A 20,267-nucleotide genomic window follows, 5' to 3' on the forward strand; every position below is an offset into this window, starting at 1 on the left:
AGACAACAGGAAGTGAGAGGAAATCTACCCCTAGGAAGGGAAATTCACTCCTGTAAGAGCTATTATGGGGAAAAGGTACCTCCACTGATGCTTTATCACCAAGGGTTGTTTCCACAACAACCCAAAATTTTCAGAATCCAATTTTTATTGGGACAGAAAGTGAGGTGAAATCTTCTGAACAGAGGCACAGACAGCAAAACAAACATTACAGGAGTGTTAACCCTTCCCTATGCTATCCAAAAAGCTTAAAAATAGTTTTTTTGGCTGGAGCTACACTTAAAAAATTTACCTGTTCCGACTTACAAACAAATTCAACTTAAGAACAAACCTACAGTCCCTAACTTGTTTGTAACCCGGGGACCCCCTGTGTATATATATATATATGTGTATATATATATATATATATATATATATATATATATATATATATATATATATATTGTGTGTGTGTGTGTATATACATACATTGTTTGTTTTTTTTTGTTTTTTTTTTCACCTTATGGTTGGAGGATGATCTGGTTGAAGGGCCTAAGCAGTTAAATATCTTACCCCCCCCGCCCCTCTCCTGAACCAGGTGGAGATTGAATGTTGTGTGTGCTGTTCCCTTTGTCCATTGTGTTATTAAGGGCCACCAGGGCAGAAACGCATCGATACTCCCTGTGCATGGGATTTTTTTCACTTCTAAAGGATCTATAATAAAGATGTAATAATGAGCATTGAACACAATTTTGCCAGCCTTTTCGTTTCAATATTTTAGATGTATCTGCTATCCAGATCCTGAAATTGGTCCATCCTTTGCCTAATAAAACAGTAACCAAAAACTGCTAAGCTGTGTCTGCTGTAACATCTTGGTCTTCTGTGAACAATAAACTGTATAGCCAAATTGATTACCCTTTTTTTGAGGCTTTTTAAGAATTCTCAAATATCCTTTTTCAGGTGTAAGCTAAAAATTCCCCCCTTCCCCTCTGGAAATTCATATTTGAACAAGAACTCCTCGTTTAAAGTGGTTCTAAAAGCAAAATGTTTGTTTTTTTTTTTTTACCTTTTTTAATGCATTATCTGTAAAAAGGTTAAAAAAAATATTGCCACTTTGTATGCCCTTGCCCAACCATATGTTTTCACTGTAAGTGCCCAGTTAGGCCATAAGCTATGAAATATGGATGAACCAATGCAAGTTATGGCAGAGCTTCCTGGCCACAAGGTGTGAATGATGATTTTGGAAGAATAAGAGCCCTTTCACACTGGGGTGGCGTCGGCGGTAAAACGCCGCTATTATTAGCGGCATTTTACCGTCGGTATGCGGCCGCTAGCGGGGCGGTTTTACACACCCCCCCCCGCGCGCGCGCTAGCGGCCGAGAAAGGGTTAAATACCACCGCAAAGCGCCTCTGCAGAGGCGCTTTGCCGGCGGTATAGCCGCACCGTCCCATTGATTTCAATGGGCAGGAGCGGTATACACACCGCTCCGAAGATGCTGCTGGCAGGACTTTTTTTACCGTCCTGCCAGTGCATCGCTCCAGTGTGAAAGCCCTCGGGGCTTTCACACTGGAATGAAAGTAGCGGCACTTTCGGGTCGGTTTGCAGGCGCTATTATTAGCGCAATAGTGCCTGCAAACTGCCCCAGTGTGAAAGGGCTCTAACTGTTTTCAGATGTATGTGCAAAATCTGTCCTTTGAGCATATTTCTGTTTAATGTAGCAGAGGAAATATTGGTTACGGTAAGTCTTTTATTTTCTCTTTCCATCAGCGACCTACAGCCAAAGAACTTCTTAAGCACAAATTTATTGTTAAAAATGCCAAGAGAACATCTTTCCTAACAGAGCTGATTGACAGATTTAAACGATGGAAGGCTGAGGGTCATAGTGATTCTGGTTCTGATGATTCTGATACGTAAGTATTATAACTATAATTATAAATATTTTTTAAACTGATAGAGCAACCCATGTAAGGTTTTTGGCATCTGTGTCCCATAGTTAAAACAGGAAGGAAGAGGAAATCCCTTAAAAGTGAGGGAATCACCTGGGTGTCACCAGGGTCTCCAGAACATGTGTCCCCATTAGGTTTCCCTTCTACTCTTGTTAGGACAAATTTCTTTTACTTCCCCTTTTGATAACTGTAAATAGGAAAACGGGGACACACAGCAGTAAAAACCTCTATTCCTTCTCCAGTTTTGCCTTTAGTTGTACTTAAAGCGGGGGTCCACCTATCTATCGTTTTTTTTTTTTTTTTTTTGAGTTCATTCACAAACTTTTCTTCTCAGCATTACATACTCACATATTGTGTGTAATATGTCCACCTGTGTCAGATTTCGTCGGAAAGAATAACTTATATTATTCACTGCAGGCGGTTTCCATCTTCATTGTGGGCATTCGAAGCCCACAAGCATTTATTTCCTGGATGTGGTGAATGCTGTGCTCCCAGCATTCACCGCACATGCTCAGTGGCATCCTGGGAAGCCTGAGACCAGGAGTCTGGGAGAGGCTAGAAACACGCCTACTCCCACAGGAGGAGAACCAGGAAGTGCAAAGAAGAATAGAAAAATAAAAGGTAATTACGGTGATTTAAATTTTTTTTAAAGGGCATGTCAGCATCTAGGCAAGGAAGAGAATACATACAGATGTTGTTCAAAATTTGGGTGGAACCCCGCTTTAAAGTATAAAGGCACAACTTTTTGGATAGAGTGGAGATGGATTAGGTTTGTATTGCTGTCGGTGCCCCCATTACATAGTTACAAAGTAGGTGAGGTTGAAAAAAGACACAAGTCCAACCTATCTGTGTGATTATATGTCAGTATTACATTATATATCCCTGTATGTTGTGCTTATCTAATAGTTTTTTTGAAACTGTCAATGCTCCCTGCTGAAACCACTGCCTGTGGAAGGGAATTTCATATCTTTGCTGCTCTTACAGTAAAGAACCCTCTACGCAGTTTATGGTTAAACTTCATTTGTTCTAATTTTAATGAGTGGCCACATGTCTTATTAAACTCCCTTTCATGGAAAAGTTTTATTCCTATTGTGGGGTCACCAGTGTGGTATTTGTAAATTTGAAATCCTATTCCCTCTCAAGCGTCTCTTCTCCAGAGAGAATAAGTTCAGTGCTTGCAACCTTTCTTCATAACTGATATCCTCCAGTCCCTCTATTAGCTTTGTGAGAGTGGGAGCATTATTGCTTTATCTCTGGAGTTGATCCCCTTTTTAATGCATGCCGATATTCTGTTTGCTTTGTTAGCAGCAGCTTGACATTGCATGTCCTTGTTGAGCCTATCATCTACTAGGACCCCCAGGTCCTTTTCCATCCTTGATTCCCCCAGAGGTCCCCCCACCCCCACCCCCAGCGAGTAGATTGCATTCATATTTTTGCCACCCAAATGCATTATTTTATATTTTTCCACATTAAACCTCATTTGCCATGTAGTTGCCCACCCCATTAATTTGTTCAGTTCTTCGTGCAAGGTTTCCACATCCTGCGGAGAAGTTATTGCCCTGCTTGGCTTGGTATCATCCGCAAATAGAGCTTGAACTGTTTACATTTCTTGTATGCTTTGTCTGAATGCTGATGATCCCTCATCCTTGTATTTTTTGAAGGCCTTCTTTGCTTTTATATGCATTTTTACAATGGAGTTAAGCCATTCAAGACCTTTTTTCGCTCTTTTAAATTTATTTCCCAATGGGATGCACTGGCTCATGCCCTTAATATGCTCTTGAAGCAAACCCATCTCTCATCCGTGTTCTTTGTTCCTAAGATTTTATCCCAATTTATATCTTTTAGCAAGTTTCATAGTTTAGTGAAGTTGGCTCTTTTGAAATTCAGTGTCTTTGTATTCCCCTTATGTTTCCTATTTGTGTGATTTATACTGAAGCTAATTGACCTGTGATCACTGTTTCCTAAATTGCCCCTTATTGCCACATCTGTAATCAGGTCTGTATTGGTAATCAGTAGGTCTAGTAAAGCTTTGTTTCTAGTTGGTGCATCTACCATTTGACCCATGAAATTGTCCTGCAAGACATTTAGAAACTGGCGAGCCTTAGATGTATGCGCGGTTCCTTCCGCCCAGTCTATGTTTAGATAATTAAAATCCCCCATTATGACACTTCCCATCCTTGCTGCGAATCCAAATTGTGAGAGAGGTCCGTCTCCCCCTCCTCCCTCAGGTTAGGGGGCCTATAGCATACCCCCAGTATTTTCACCTTAGCTTCATCCCTTTGGAGCTCTGCCAATAAGGATTCCACCTCCTCCCTAGCCCCCTTAGTGATGCCACATTCACGTTTACATTATTCTTGATGTAGAGGCATACCCCTCCCCTTTTTTAACCTTTCTATACCTGCCATAAAGGGAATACCCTTGAATGGTTGCCAGCCAATCATGAGAGCTGTTGAACCAAGTCTCTGAAATTTCCACAAAATCTAAATCTACCTCGTACAACAGTATCTCTAGTTCTCCCATCTTGTCTGCCAGGCTCCTGGCATTGGTGAACATACCACATAGTTTAGACCAGTCGCAAACTGTCCTCTTAAAGAGGAAGTAAACCCTGATGGGTTTTACTTCCTCTGTTTCCCTGCAAAGTTAAAGCATAATTGGCTACTATGCATCGCATTGTAGCCCATTATGTGTCACTTACCCGACACAGGAGCCTGCGATGTCACCGCTGTTCCCTCTTCCACGAAGCGTCCATCTTCCTTCTGGGTATCGTGGCTCTAGTGCTGTGATTGGCCGGAGCCGCGATGATGTCACTCCCGCGCAAGCGCGCGGGAGCCGCCACTAAGATTGCTGTTAGAAACGGCGCGCTCAGTTCGACTGCGCACAGTTGTCTACGGCGCATGCACCGTAGACATCGGTGCCTGTCTTTTGCAAATATCTCCTAAACCATGTAGGTTTAGGAGATATTTCTTTCACCTACAGGTAAGCCTTAATCTAGGCTTACCTGTAGGTAAAAGTGGTGCGTAAGGGTTTACAACCACTTTAATTGTTCCGAGATTACAAATAGGACTTGTTACTATACTTTGGGTTTGTGCTTTAGTCAACCTACCACTAATGCCCCAATACTACCCTCTGGAATATGTTCCACGCTGACTATCGCTACCTCTGGACCTCCCCCACTGTCTCCTAGCTTAAAAGCCCCTCTAACTTTTCGGCCATCTTCACTCCCAGCAGATCTGCACCCTCATTTAGGTGCAGTGCGTCACTTCTATAGAACTGGTGACCAACTGAGAAGTTGGCCCAGTTCTCCAGGAACCCAAACTCCTCCTTACTACACTAGCTCCTCAGCCACTTGTTTACTTCCCTAATCCCTGCCTTTCTGATGTGGCTTGAGGTACCGGTAGTACTTCTGAGAATACTACTTTGGAGGTCCTTTTCCTCAATTTAGCTCCCAAGTCCCTAAAATCCTTCTTTGGGATACTCCATCTGCCTCTGACTTTGTCATTTGTGCCAACGTGCACCATGACAGCCGTGTCTTCTCCAGCCCCTCCCAGTAATCTGTCCACCAGATCCGTGCTGTGCCGAACCTGATCGCCCGGTAGACGGCATACAGTTCAGCTATTCAGGTCTTTGTGACAGATTGCCTTCTCTGTCCTAAGAATTGAATCCCCTACCACCAGAATCTGTCTTTCCTTTCCATTCCCTTGCCCCCCCACCCCCTCTCAGAAGTGCCTAGGGTGTAAATGTAATGTCTTATGTAAGAGTACCTCTGTTTATAGAATCTTTTATAGAAATATGACAATCCTGATTTTCGCAGAGAGTCCAACAACAAAGAGAACCATTCTCATCCTGAATGGAACTTCACCACAGTCCGGAAGAAGCCAGACGCCAAAAAATTGCAGAATGGGACAGTAAGTGTCATCCTTTTTACGTTTTCTTTTTTGTTAAAAATCTTTTTCAATAAAATTGTCCATGTGTATAAAACACATTGTGTTCTAGGTTTTCATTTAAAGGCGTATTAAACCTTTATCCTGTTTTATTTATTTATTTTTTTCTGAGCTAAATATAATTTTTCCCCAGCAAGCTGTCCTCATGCACAGTTAGTAACTTTTTGCATTGGCGTTAATGCGCGTTTATCCACACTAGCTTTTAGCAGCGTTTCTCTGCTTTTATTCGAAATTAGTGGTTCCCTAATGAGAGCTGTCTTAACTGATCCAACTTTCAGCCCATTGATTTGAATAGAAGTCGCATCCAAGTCGGACCATGATGATCCGACTTGTGGTATGATTTGTCCTCTGAGGATCTTAACCAGTTCCGGACCGCCCGCTGTCGTTATACGTCGGTACTTTACCGATGAATACCATTGTTATGGCAGCAGATAGCTACCATAACTACCCCAATGTAGTCCTTTTTTTTAAAGCAGTTCCAAGGTACTCCTAAAAACCTGTGTGCATGAGGCCATAGAATAACACAGAGAGGTGTTTTTAAGCTGGAAAAAGTCTAAGGCTGCTAAAATCAGCTGTAAAAACGCCCTTTGTGCATGAGGCCTTTATAGTTGTGCTTGCTCCTGCTCTGTCACTAGGTCACCAGAACTAGTGTCCCCATTGGAAGATTTCCCCTCTATTGCTTTTCTTGTGACAGTCCAAAATGTGGGATTTTTTTTTTCCTTTCACTTTCAATGATAATGGTAAACAGGACATAGAGAGGGTGAATGGACACAGACAGCAATAGAAACCGACAGGTTGTGTAATGTCTGTCCAGAATTTAAAAAAAAAAACTTTTCTTTTTCCTTTTATGTAGTGGAACAGGGGTGGTACAACTCTAAGCCGAAGTTCACCTCACAGATAGCAGAACCTGTTTGCATAAACAGTTAATATAGTATTAAGATTACATTGCTGGTTTCTGTTGATTTGGTGTGACAATGCCCATTTTACAGGTTAAAACTGTAGAATGATGTGACACCGTTGTTGGTGTTTTTGTGTATTGTGTTTTTTTTTTTTTTTTTTGTGTGTTTACTTTTTTGTACTTTTTTGTATATAATTCTCTAATTCTGAGAAATTTCGTAAAGGTTTTACTTATTACATGTATTGGTTTTAACATTGCTCATTTTAAAATTCCCTACTTTTTGTCAGTTTATTTTTCTCATCCATTGAGAGTCTGAGGAATTCAGAAACAGTAGGGTTATACTGCCACCTTCAGTATTTGGCTAGTATCTTAGGTTAGGCACCCTTTCCTAAGCTTTGCTAAAAGGTCTATTTCTTTGTTTTGTTGTACAAGTCATGGGCTCTATTCACCTAAAAGTAGCCGTATGTAACCCAGTCGTAATGATTAAACACTGGCAAAAAGAGTTGAAGGGGCATCCTTCTATATACCCCTGCCGACTCCCAGCTAGTTTTTTTGCTTGTGCCCTTAGGTAATGTACCTCTTCTCTCTACTGAGAGGCTTACCTTCTTACTATAGAGGTTTCTCTCTGATGATATTCCACCTAGACGATTCTTCTGTCAAGATTCCTGCGGTGCTATAGCTACCGTGGCTCCTAATGCAGCTTTTAAATCAATTGACTCCTTGGCAAAGCCTTTTGGGGACCATAACTGGACCCATGCGGTTGACGGACATCGAGCCGGCCTATGGTGTAGCTGCCATGCACTGGATCCTGCTATAGGTGCTCACCTTGGCACATAATGCAGCTGGTGGAGGTAGCTCCTGGGTACTCTAAAGATTCAGGGCTGTGGTCTGTGCCAGAGGCCCTGTCCCTGAAGACCTCTGCAGGGTTATGTGCATCATGAAGCCAGAATGGGGTTGTGTACTTGTGTAAGTACTGCAGTGCTTGCACCTGTCCCCCAATGTGGTGTACCTACTACTGCCTTGTTTTCAGTGGGGTTACTGAGGCTGTGCGCCCTGCTTGTTGAGTTGAGAGTTGAGTTGCAGCTTGATATAGCGCGGTCCTTTACCCAGCAGGGTCCCGACGCGCTTACAAACATATACTAGGGCCAATTTATAGACAGAATATGATTAACCTACCAGTATGTCTTTGGAGTGTGGGAGGAAACTGGAGTACCTGGAGGAAACCCATGCAGGCACAGGGAGAACATGCAAACTCCAGGCAGATGGTGTTGTGGTCGGGATTTGAACCAGCGACCCTATTGCTGCTAGGTTAGAGTGCTAACCACTATACAACTGTGCTGGGTGGGATCGACAGTTCCCACCGTCTCGTTTTCTGAGATCAAACGTTCCCAAAGACCCAGGGAAAAGGCAATCCCTGTTTCAAGCATTGGACCCATTATTGGCTCAGGGGGTGATCATACAGATCCCCACAGAAGAGCGAGGCTTGGGTTTATTCAAACCTGTTTACGGTACCAAAACCAAATGGGGATGTCAGACCCATTCTAGATCTAAGGAATCTAAATCAGTTCCTGAAGATCCGCTCCTTTCGCATGGAGTCAATCAAGTCAGTAGTTTCCATCCTACAAGGAAGAGAACTTCTGGCATCCATCGAGATCAGAGATGCATGTCTGCATGTCCCGATATTTCCTGCTCAGCAGAGATTTCTGCAGTTCGAAGTAGAACAGCACTTTCAGTTTATAGACTTGTCCTTTGGGCTAGCTACAGCACCCCGGGTGTTCACAGAAGTACTGGCCCCACCTCTAGCCGGGCAAAGGGCATAACAGTCTTGGTGGTACCTAGACTATCTATTGTTAATAGACCAGTCAGTGGCTCGCTTGGCGCAAAGTGTACGCATTACAACCAGTTACCTGAAAAGCCTGGCTTGGATTCTCGACCTAGAGAAGTTTTCCTTAAAACCGCTAAGAAAGCTGGAGTGTTTGGGTCTGATCATAGACACAGCCCAGAAAAGGGTGTTTTTGCCTCTGGCAAAGATCAGCTCCATACAAGAGCTGGTGCGGATGGTCAGGTCAAAAAGAGATCCCTCAATTCGCCTTTGCATGAGGTTGTTAGGAAAGATGGTAGCTTCATTCGAAGCAGTTCCCTATGCACAGTAACATTCGAGATTGTTACAAAACAGTATCCTGTCTGCTTGGAACAAAATGATCCAAGCTTTGGACTTACCAATGCGGCTGTCCCCAAGGGTGTCCCAAAGCCTTAGTTGGTGGTTACTAACCCAGAATCTACTGAAAGGGAAATCCTTCGGACCAATTATCTGGAAAGTGGTAACGACAGATGCCAGCCTTTTAGGCTGGGGAACAGTACTAGAGAAGATGACTGTCAAGGGACAATAGTCGAGGACCAAAAGGCCCTTGCCCATCAACATCCTAGCGATTCGGGCAGTGCGTCTGGCTCTGAAAACCTGGACTTCCAGGTTAAAGAATTGTCCTGTCAGGATCCAATCTGGCAATGCCACGGCTGTGGCCTATATCAATCACCAAGGGGGCACCAAGAGTCTCTCAGCTCAGAGAGAGGTGTACCATATTCTAACTTAGGCAGAAAAGAATGTCCCATGCCTATCGGCAGTTTTCATTCCGGGAGTAGAGAATTGTCATGCGGACTACTTAAGTCGCCAACTGTTATTCCCCGAGGAATGGTCGTTTCCCCTCGACATTTTTCAGGCTGTTTGCCAAAGATGGGGGACTCCGGACGTAGATCTTCTAGCGTCCAGAGTCATCATGAAGTTAACTTTGTGTCCAAGACAAGGGATCCACACGCATGCGGAACAGATGCGCTGGTAACCCCGTGGGATCAGTTCTCACTGATCTATGCATTCCCCCCTATTCAGTTGCTGCCACGACTTCTTTGCAGAATCAGGCTGGAAAGAAAGCTAGTAATTCTGGTAGCACCAGCATAGCCAGGAAAGGCCATGGTACACAGAAATCCTAAAGATGGCAGTGGAGGGTCCATTGCCCCTCCCACTAAGGCCAGACCTAGTCTCACAGGGGCCAATATTCCATCCTACTTTACGAATGCTAAATTTAACGGCCTGGCTATTGAAACCCACACAGAAACGTGGGCTTTCCAGGTCAGTTATCTCAACTTTAATGCAAGGAAACCAGCTTCCAGAACTATATATTATAGAGTTTAGAAGGCTTATGTTTCCTGATGTGAATCCAAGGGTTGGCACCCTCAGAGATATATCATAGGCACAATTCTTGCCTTTCTACAGTTAAGCGTAGAGATTAAGTTGGCCCTGAGTACTATTAATGACCAAGTCTCAGCCGTATCGATTTTATTTCAAAGACTTCTTGCTACGCATTCTTTAGTCCAAGGGTTTTATGCAAGGGGTGATGTGGATTAATCCGCCTGTTAAATCACCCTTGAGCCCTTGGGACTTGAATTTAGATTTGTCAGTGTTACAAAAACAGCCATTTGAACTGATACAGCATATTCCCTTAGTCCTTTTGACAAGGAAGCTGGTATTTTTGGTTGCTATATCCTCAGCAAGGAGGGTTTCGGAATTGGCTGCTCTTTCTTGCAACAAGCCATATTTGATTATTCATGAGAACAGAGTGGTGTTACGCCCTCATCTAGGCTTTTTGCCAAAAGTAGTTTCAGGTTTTCACCTGAACCAAGATATTGTCCTGCCATCGTTTTTTCAAAAACCATGTTCCAGGGAAGAAAAGTCACTACATTGTCTTGGTGTGGTGAGAGCAGTGAAAATCTATTTAAAGGAAACTGCTCAGATTTGTAAGACTGATGTCTTATTTATTCTGCTAGAGGGTCCTAAGAAAGGACAGGCAGCATCGAAATCCACTGTTGCTAAGTGGATTCGACAAGTGATAATTCAAGCTTATGATTTAAAGGGTAAAATTCCCCCGTTTTCAAGTTAGGGCGCCTTCTACCAGAGCGGTTAGTGCTTTGTGGGCAGTGCGTCACCAAGCCTCCATGGCTCAGATCTGCAATGCCGCAACTTGGTCTTCAGTGCATACATTCACAAAACTTTATCAAGTGGATGTAAGGAGGAATGAGGATATCGTCTTCAGGCGCAGTGTGCTGCAGGCAGCAGTAGAAGTCCTCAGGTCTGGGGGTGCCCTATGGGTTTTGTCTCCCTCCGCTCAAGTAGCATTGCTAAGGGATGTCCCATTAAGTAATTACTTAAGGCTCTGTATCCCATGATGTACGATAAAGAAAATAGGATTTTTATAACGGCTTACCTGTAAAATCCTTTCCTTGGAGTACATCGTGGGACACAGAGGTCCCGCCCCTCTTTTTCTGGGGTTTGAGCATAGTGCTTGGCTATTTTTTGGTCTGCTCACTGGTGTCTCTCTAGTGTTTCTTAACATGGTATGTTTAGGAATGAGTGACCAAGCACTGATATCTGCTGGGTTGAGTGCCGCACGCTCTGTGTTCTGTTCCTGTATTTCAGCCTGGAGGAAATAACATCTGATGCTGTTCTGCTCCTAAAGCACCATATGGATCTCTGGTTTGTTTATACTAGTCCCCTTCAGCCACCTTTTTGTACATCCAGACAGGTCCTTGGGTAGTCTGCCTTCTGGCATTTGGGTGCTCAGGACACCCCTTTTAATCCACAGGCTGTTTTTGTTTGGTGTCTTCTTGTCTCTTATCTTGTAACTTACCAGTATAAGTGAGGGTGGTACTTCCCAGGTCTTTATCCAGGTGCCCATGCATCGATGGATAGCTCAAGGGACAGGAGCCTAATAATAAAAATAAATTAAATGGATAGTTTTAAGTAGAATGCAGACCAGACCAGATGTAAACCAGAGCACCATTGGTGATGCCCTTCTTTGTCAGCAGGCAGAATGCACCAGGTTCCTTGATGAAGGTCCTTCATAGAATCATTTATCACTTGTGGTGATTTTCACTTAATGAGGGTTTCTAGCTTGCAAGGCCATAAACCTCAGTCTTTATCATGGAACCCTCTTTCCCTAAAGGTTGGGAATGTAAGGTTTGGGCCTTAACACAGAAATCAAATGGTCTTTTCTTGCAGACCTGTTTTTGTCCAAAGTTCCCTCTGGGGACTTTTTTCTGTTTACTTCTTAACATTGTTGCTGTATTTCTATCTTTTTTTTTTTTTTTTTTTTAGGTAGTTATGATTTTACACTTGTTTTGGTTTCACAGCCTCTCGCTGATTCAGGCTTTATATTCCTTTGAGTAGAGTCACTCCCTCTTCCCCCCTCTTCCTCCCCTTCCCCCCCCCTCTTCCCTTCCCCCCTCTTCCCTTCTCCCCCCTCTTCCCTTCCCCCCCCCTCTTCCCTTCCCCCCCCTCTTCCCTTCCCCCCCCTCTTCCCTTCCCCCCCTCTTCCCTTCCCCCCCCTCTTCCCTTCCCCCCCCTTCTCTCCCCCCCCCCTTCTCTCCCCCCCCCCCTTCTTCTCCCCCCCCTCTTCTCTCCCCCCCCTCTTCTCTCCCCCCCCTCTTCTCTCCCCCCCCTCTTCTCTCCCCCTCTTCTCTCCCCCTCTTCTCTCCCCCTCTTCTCTCCCCCTCTTCTCTCCCCCTCTTCTCTCCCCCTTCGGTTCAGAGTTGAGTCTTAGTCCCTGAGATGCCCAGTTCTGGCAGTGGCTGTTGTCCATTCCTTAGTTGAAATGCTTTTGGATGTCCTGTTTTTGAATTCCTGTGTCTCCTAATGGATGAGAGAGAATGTTTGTTTTTATAGTGAATAAAACATTCTTCTTTGGATCATGCTAATGCATGCTGGGTAGAGAAGGTGTTATATAAGGGCTGGTTTACAATGTTTGCCAGTGTCCCACCTGCAGGGTGCAGTAAACCCCACGTTTCTGAATTCTTGTCTCAATGGACTCCAAGAAGAAAAGGCTTTTTGGGAAGTACAAAAATCTACTGGAATATGTGCAACATGTAAGAACAGTGTCTCACAATGGATACACATGTCATGTCTGTCTTAGGTAAAATAAAAAAAATCTGGCTGTATAACATACATATTTTAAGCTTTCTTCATTTGCCTTTCAGGATCAAGAACTTGTGAAAACCCTGAGCTCTTTATCTGTAATAATTGCCCCAGTGTTTGCTGAGGTATGGTTTTGATATTGTGGCTGTTAAAATATTAAGAATTACTCTAAATGCAAACTGCAAGGGAGCCAACAGCAATTAACAATGCTTTTTAATAAAAACACCTACGCGCTTATATATTTAAATTGTATTCATTTATGCTGCACAAGTGTTTTCTGTTTGCTTTATAAATTGCATAGTGCATATATCTTTTGTAAATCCCTTTTGGCATTCTCTACAAAATACTGGAGATTTTTATATTGGGTTTGGTACAAGAAAAGAAGGAATAAATTTGCTATTGTAGCTATGTAATAATAATGTAACTGTTATTCGGCAGCACCTGCCAGTTGTATTTTCTCTGTTTCAATTAAAGTGGGGTAGAGTTTAGGGCCCCTTTCACACATGTGGACCGTTTGTCCTCCTTTCATCCGTTGAACAGACATTAATGCATCTCCATGGAAAAACGGATGCTCACCCATTTACATCTGTTTACATTCGCTTCCGTCAACATCCATTTTTTGGAATGGATCAATGCCCTTACATTTTTAAAAAGATGAAAAACGGATGAAAACTTCATCTGTCTTTCCTTTGAAATAAAGGTGACGCCTGCCGCCATCCAGTCCTGTCTGTCAAAAACAGACGGATGGTGGTCCTATTCCCCATCTGTCCGGCGGATCAGATGGAAACAGACAAGCGGTCGATTGCCCCATAGAGGAGAAAGGGACTGTGTTTCCATACCAAAAAGGGAAAAGGACCAAGGGGAAACACAAGGGAGTGATCTCCCTCGGTCCAAAAAGTGGCTACTATGGATATGGTAGGCAATAAAGGGGAAATAATATATGTAAAAATGTAAAAGTTTATTGAAAAGATCTAAAATATACAAAAATTATACTTCTGACAATAAGACACATGCATGGAGCTGATCCACCAGACACAAATTAATGGGCCCGTCCAGTGCAAGCAGCACAGGGTACGCCCATTAACCAGCAACACAAAAACGTCAAACAATAACACACATGTGGACACATAAATAGATCATACAGTACAGGCGCCTATAATCCCACAGATGCATAAGGTGAAAGGATGTACGGTCACCAGGCAGTATCCCTGTTTACAGCCACACCAGTCAAATAAGGACAATGAATTGCACTGGTGGCAATATGTAAAGCGAAAAAAAAAAAATTGGGACCAAAAAACTTGCCATGCCTTTTACTAAATACCTTAAAATTTCCAAAAAGGGGTAATTTGTGGAGTATTTGTATTGTCCTGCAATTTTTTTTGTAAACATGTTATACTTACCTGCTTTGTGCAATAGTACTGCACACCTGCAGGCTCACTAGACACACACACACCATGTCTAGGACTCACCCCCTGCTCTCGGGATTTGATTGAAAGCAGGAGAAGCCAACGACTCCTGTAGCTGCCTCTCTGTTCTGTGAGAGAAAGTTCATCATTGCTGCAGATGGGCACAGTGCTGGACCAAAATAGTAATCAAGATAGGGTGGGTGGGGGGTGTGGTGAGGGAGCAATAGTGCCACTAGAATATTTCTACCCTAAGGCTCCCTTCACACGAGCGCCTCCACTAAGGGGAATCCACTTGCTCAGTGGGGGATCTCCGCTGAGCAGGCAGATGACAGGTCCATGTCCAATCCACTTTGCAAAGCGGACATGGAAACACAGTCCTGGCTAGAAGGAAGGGAGGGGGACCACCCTTAAAGTACCTGCCTTTTTTGAAAAATCACAATTTCTCACCCAGTGCCTCTCCTCAAATTTGGAGGCCGTATCCGTAACCCAAATCGAGCATACCAAAAAGGGAAAGGACCAAGGGGAAACACAAGGGAGTGATCTCCCTCGGTCCAAAAAGTGGCTACTATGGATATGGTGGGCAATAAAGGGGAAATAATATATTTAAAAATGTAAAAGTTTATTGAAAAGATCTAAAATATACAAAAATTATACTACTGACAATAAGACACATGCATGGAGCTGATCCACCAGACACAAATTAATGGGCCCGTCCAGTGCAAGCAGCACAGGGTACGCCCATTAACCAGCAACACAAAAACGTCAAACAATAACACACATGTGGACACAAATAGATCATACAGTACAGGCGCCTATAATCCCACAGATGCATAAGGTCCCTGTGGCCAATCGCCAAATCAAAAAGGAATTAAATAATATTTTTTGAAAAATAATAAAAGAACCTTATGCATGCGTGGTCCCCCGGGGAGATGGGGAAAGTGGAGTGGATATAAACAGGTTGTTATCTAACTCAAAGAGCTCGCTGGTTAACATCCACTATTGCTATGTAGATACTGCAGCTAGATGAATGGGTCAGGGGGACTTGTAAATGTATTTAGCATGCGCATGCATGAATCATGAATTTTACCAAAGTCCATTCCTGTAACTTATGAGATGGATATGTAAAGCAGAGAGTCTCTGTAGAGTATGGGGAATATAAATACCGCACAGTATGATATATACTGTTAATGCCAGGAGCAGATCACATGACATCTCAGAGTGGCCAAATAACTCCCGGGACTGTTGATGTATAAACGGTATATTAGAAACCTATACAAGGCTAAATATCACTATGTTGTAACCTGCTGTCCACATTTGGCAGAGCCATACCACTTCAATTGTCAAGGATTTTGAATAACAACTGCATAAGGAGCTGAAGGGGTTACTTTACCACCTCTCTGTCATGCGAGGATCAAAGCAGTATCTTATGTCTTGAAGTTGCTCCACTGCTCCGTGACTTCCTTGTCTGTATTATCAATGCCGGCCGTACCGTGCTGCATCCTCCAAGCACTCGGTAAGTGGTAATCCTCACATTCACGGATGCAGAGTACAGCTGTGCTTGTGCGGCAGATTATTTCCCCATATACATAGCGGTTTATAGTTTCAATCTTCCATTGGGAGAAGTCCCCGTCTCCAACTCACTGCGGGAGATAGCTGGGTCGGCGTCCGTACATCTTCATTACGTCGACGCGTTTCGCAACGTCATTGTTACGTAGCTTCAACAGGACGTACTGGAGGTTGACACACATCCCTCCCTCTTATTACTCCGAGATGCTGTCACACCTCCTTCTTTCGTTTAACCCCTAACATCAACAGGGACGGGCAAGGTTTGTATCAATGTCCAGCCCAGGTAGCTGTTCCGTTTTTTGGGAATGTGTATATATGGTTTTGGTCTTTGTTCTCACAGCATATATAAAAAGAAATGATCATGCTTGGCCTATTACATTTGACTCAAGGGGAGGAGAATCCAGAATAGAGCCCATTTCTTTACTGTATCCATACTGCGTCCCCCTGCCCTTTCCTATCGTTTATGGATATTCTGCAGAATTGAAATTTTACCACTGGTAGCTAGTTCATACGTTGTTAGAGTATCTATGACACATGTTAGTAACAACCATCAATCACAGTGGCTCCATAAATATGGGGGGGGGGGATACCCTCATTTGCACTTAAGGAAGGGGAAATAAAGATTTGAAACCCGGGGCCGATCTAGGGACACATATAAAAGGAAACTATTCTAGAAATACAATCCAAGAGATTACAAGGAGGAATGAAGAAGTTGTTGGCTAGGGAATAGAAGGGTGTATAATTAGAAATTAAAAGAGAGACATCTCCCAGATGGGAGACTCACGTGGAAGAGGGGGACAAGGGAAGAGAGGGAGAGATGGAGGAGAGCTCTTGAGGGGGGGGGGGACTGAACATCTTATCATGTTACTCTAGGAAAGGTTGCATACTCAACTCTGTGTTCATACCTATAGACGCAAGGGACTTCAAGGTGTATATCCACCATTTCTCTTTTTGAAGTAAAATGCGGTCGAAGTCACCTCTTCTTGCTGGTAATTTTAGGGTGTAGATACCTTTCACCTTCAACCCATCTAGTTTGCCCTGGTGATATCAGGCAAAATGTTTGGCCACTGGTCTCTCCCCCTTCCTTTTCTCCCCCTCTCTTTCCCCAACTCCCTCCCTCTCTTTCCTAATGTCCCTCAAATGCTCCCCTATTCTAATCCTGAGGGTTCTTTTTGTTTTGCCTATATAGATTTTTGGGCACGGGCAGGTGATCATATATATCACTTTCATCGTGGAACAATTGATCAAGTCTTTGATCACATATTCTCCCTGCCCCAAGGCATCCTTGAAAGTGTTTGTCCTATCCACAAATGGACATATCTGACATCTCGTGCAGGGAACCATGCCCGTGTGACGCGGATAGTCAGACAGCCATGTGGGATCTTGGTGTCTCGTGAATTCAGAATGGATAAGAATATCCCCCAAGTTTCTAGCTCTGCGTGCCACCATCTTGGGTCCATCCCCCACTATGTTGGCTAGCTTTTTGTTATTGGTGAGGATATTCCAATGCTTTTGCAGAATTTTTCTCACTGATTCCCATTGGGCTCCATATGTGGTAATGAGTCTTACTGGGCCTTGGTCCTAGGTTTTTTGTTGTTCTTTTTTCCCGATGTGATCCATAGACAATAGACTTTCTCTACTTCTAGTTGCAGCCTTACGTTTGGCATTACGAATCTGTCTATGAGAGTACCCTCGGTTCCGGAATCTCGTGTACAGATCCCTGGTCTCTCTACGTAAATCATTAATGTCTGAACAATTACGCTTGATTCTCATAAATTGTCCTGTAGGGATACCGTCCTTTAGCCAAGGGGGGTGATGGCTGTCTGCTTGCAATAAAGTGTTTGCCGCTGTTTCCTTGCGGAAGGTGGAAGTGCTTATCACTCCTCCCTTCAGACCAATTAGGAGGTCTAGGAATGACAATTGGGACTGGTCATAGGTGTAAGTGAGACGTATGTTGCGTTCATTGGTATTGAGCTGATCGACAAACTTATGGAGGGCATCTGAGTCACCCGTCCAAATGACCAGTACATCATCAATGTACCTCAGCCACGTATGTACGTGGCTGAGGTACATTGGACAGTTAAACACCTCCTCCTCCTCCCACCTACCCAGATGGAGGCATGCATAGGCCGGAGCCCATGCAGCCCCCATCGAGGTACCCTTAATCTGCTGATAGAATTTTGAAGCAAACTGAAAGAAGTTGTTATTTAAAGCAAATTCAAGGAGTTCCACCAGGAACTCATTCTGTGATCCTAGGAGGGGAAAGTTCTCTTCCAAAGATTTCCTAACAGCTGTAATGCCATGTTCATGCGGGATGGATGTATACAATGATTCAACGTCAATGCTGACCAGCCATGCCTCCTCCCGAACTTCGAGGTTGGCCAGTCTGGCCAGCACATGGCGTGTGTCCTGCACATAAGATTTGAGTTCAACTACCATCCCTTTAAGAAGGGAGTCCAAATATTTCCCCATTCTGTCAAGTGGTCCCCGTATAGCTGACACAATTGGTCTCCCTGGTGGTTTCTCCAGGGTCTTGTGCACCTTTGGTATGCAGTAGAAGCTGGGTATATTGTAGTCCTCAACGGATAGATATTCACACTCACGTTTAGTCAATAATCCGCCCTCCACTGCATCATCCAATTTACTGTTAAGGTTTTGTACCAGCTTTGGAAAAAGATTCCCATCCAGTCTCCTATATGTATTGGTGTCTCCCAAGAGGCGTTTGGCCTCTTTTTCATAGTCAGAGTCGTCCATTAGGACGACGTTACCTCCCTTGTCACTCCTTTTAATTATAACGTTTTTAGCTCCCTTCATTTCCTTCAGTGCTTGACGTTCTATTTGGGTGAGGTTATCATGGCTTCAAAGTTCTATCAGCAGATTAAGGGTACCTCAATGGGGGCTGCATGGGCTCCGGCCTATGCATGCCTCCATCTGGGTAGGTGGGAGGAGGAGGAGGTGTTTAACTGTCCAATGTACCTCGGCCACGTACATACGTGGCTGAGGTACATTGATGATGCACTGGTCATTTGGACGGGTGACTTAGATGCCCCCCATAAGTTTGTCGATCAGCTCAATACCAATGAACGCAACATACGTCTCACTTACACCTATGACCGGTCCCAATTGTCATTCCTAGACCTCCTAATTGGTCTGAAGGGAGGAGTGATAAGCACTTCCACCTTCCGCAAGGAAACAGCGGCAAACACTTTATTGCAAGCAGACAGCCATCACCCCCTTGGCTAAAGGACGGTATCCCTACAGGACAATTTATGAGAATCAAGCGTAATTGTTCAGACATTAATGATTTACGTAGAGAGACCAGGGATCTGTACATGAGATTCCGGAACCGAGGGTACTTTCATAGACAGATTCGTAATGCCAAACGTAAGGCTGCAGCTAGAAGTAGAGAAAGTCTATTGTCTATGGATCACATCGGGAAAAAAGAACAACAAAAAACCAAGGACCAAGGCCCAGTAAGACTCATTACCACATATGGAGCCCAATGGGAATCAGTGAGAAAAATTCTGCAAAAGCATTGGAATATCCTCACCAATAACAAAAAGCTAGCCAACATAGTGGGGGATGGACCCAAGATGGTGGCACGCAGAGCTAGAAACTTGGGGGATATTCTTATCCATTCTGAATTCACGAGACACCAAGATCCCACATGGCTGTCTGACTATCCGCGTCACACGGGAATGGTTCCCTGCTCGAGATGTCAGATATGTCCATTTGTGGATAGGACAAACACTTTCAAGGATGCCTTGGGGCAGGGAGAATATGTGATCAAAGACTTGATCAATTGTTCCACGATGAAAGTGATATATATGATCACCTGCCCGTGCCCAAAAATCTATATAGGCAAAACAAAAAGAACCCTCGGGATTAGAATAGAGGAGCATTTGAGGGACATTAGGAAGGAGAGGGAGGGAGTTGGGGAAAGAGAGGGGGAGAAAAGGAAGGGGGAGAGACCAGTGGCCAAACATTTTGCCCGATATCACCAGGGCAAACTAGATGGGTTGAAGGTGAAAGGTATCTACACCCTAAAATTACCAGCAAGAAGAGGTGACTTCGACCGCATTTTACTTCAAAAAGAGAAATGGTGGATATACACCTTGAAGTCCCTTGCGCCTATAGGTATGAACACAGAGTTGAGTATGCAACCTTTCCTAGAGTAACATAAGATGTTCAGTCCCCCCCCCCCCCCTTCCTTAAGTGCAAATGAGGGTATCCCCCCCCCCCTATTTATGGAGCCACTGTGATTGATGGTTGTTACTAACATGTGTCATAGATACTCTAACAACGTATGAACTAGCTACCAGTGGTAAAATTTCAATTCTGCAGAATATCCATAAACGATAGGAAAGGGCAGGGGGACGCAGTATGGATACAGTAAAGAAATGGGCTCTATTCTGGATTCTCCTCCCCTTGAGTCAAATGTAATAGGCCAAGCATGATCATTTCTTTTTATATATGCTGTGAGAACAAAGACCAAAACCATATATACACATTCCCAAAAAACGGAACAGCTACCTGGGCTGGACATTGATACAAACCTTGCCCGTCCCTGT

General features: G+C 43.9%; 1 protein-coding gene across 1 annotated transcript in view; it reads left to right on the forward strand.

The window, feature by feature from the left end:
• Nucleotides 1-20,267, forward strand: part of STK26 (serine/threonine kinase 26) — a 161,755-nt gene that overhangs the window by 131,803 nt on the left and 9,685 nt on the right. The window contains exons 7-9 of the mRNA XM_073599162.1: nt 1,745-1,887; nt 5,735-5,828; nt 12,787-12,849. Coding sequence (XP_073455263.1) covers nt 1,745-1,887; nt 5,735-5,828; nt 12,787-12,849 — 300 coding nt within the window. The remainder of the gene's footprint in view (nt 1-1,744; nt 1,888-5,734; nt 5,829-12,786; nt 12,850-20,267) is intronic.

Source organism: Aquarana catesbeiana, linkage group LG09 (assembly GCF_042186555.1).
Source record: "Aquarana catesbeiana isolate 2022-GZ linkage group LG09, ASM4218655v1, whole genome shotgun sequence".
NCBI lineage: Eukaryota > Metazoa > Chordata > Amphibia > Anura > Ranidae > Aquarana > Aquarana catesbeiana.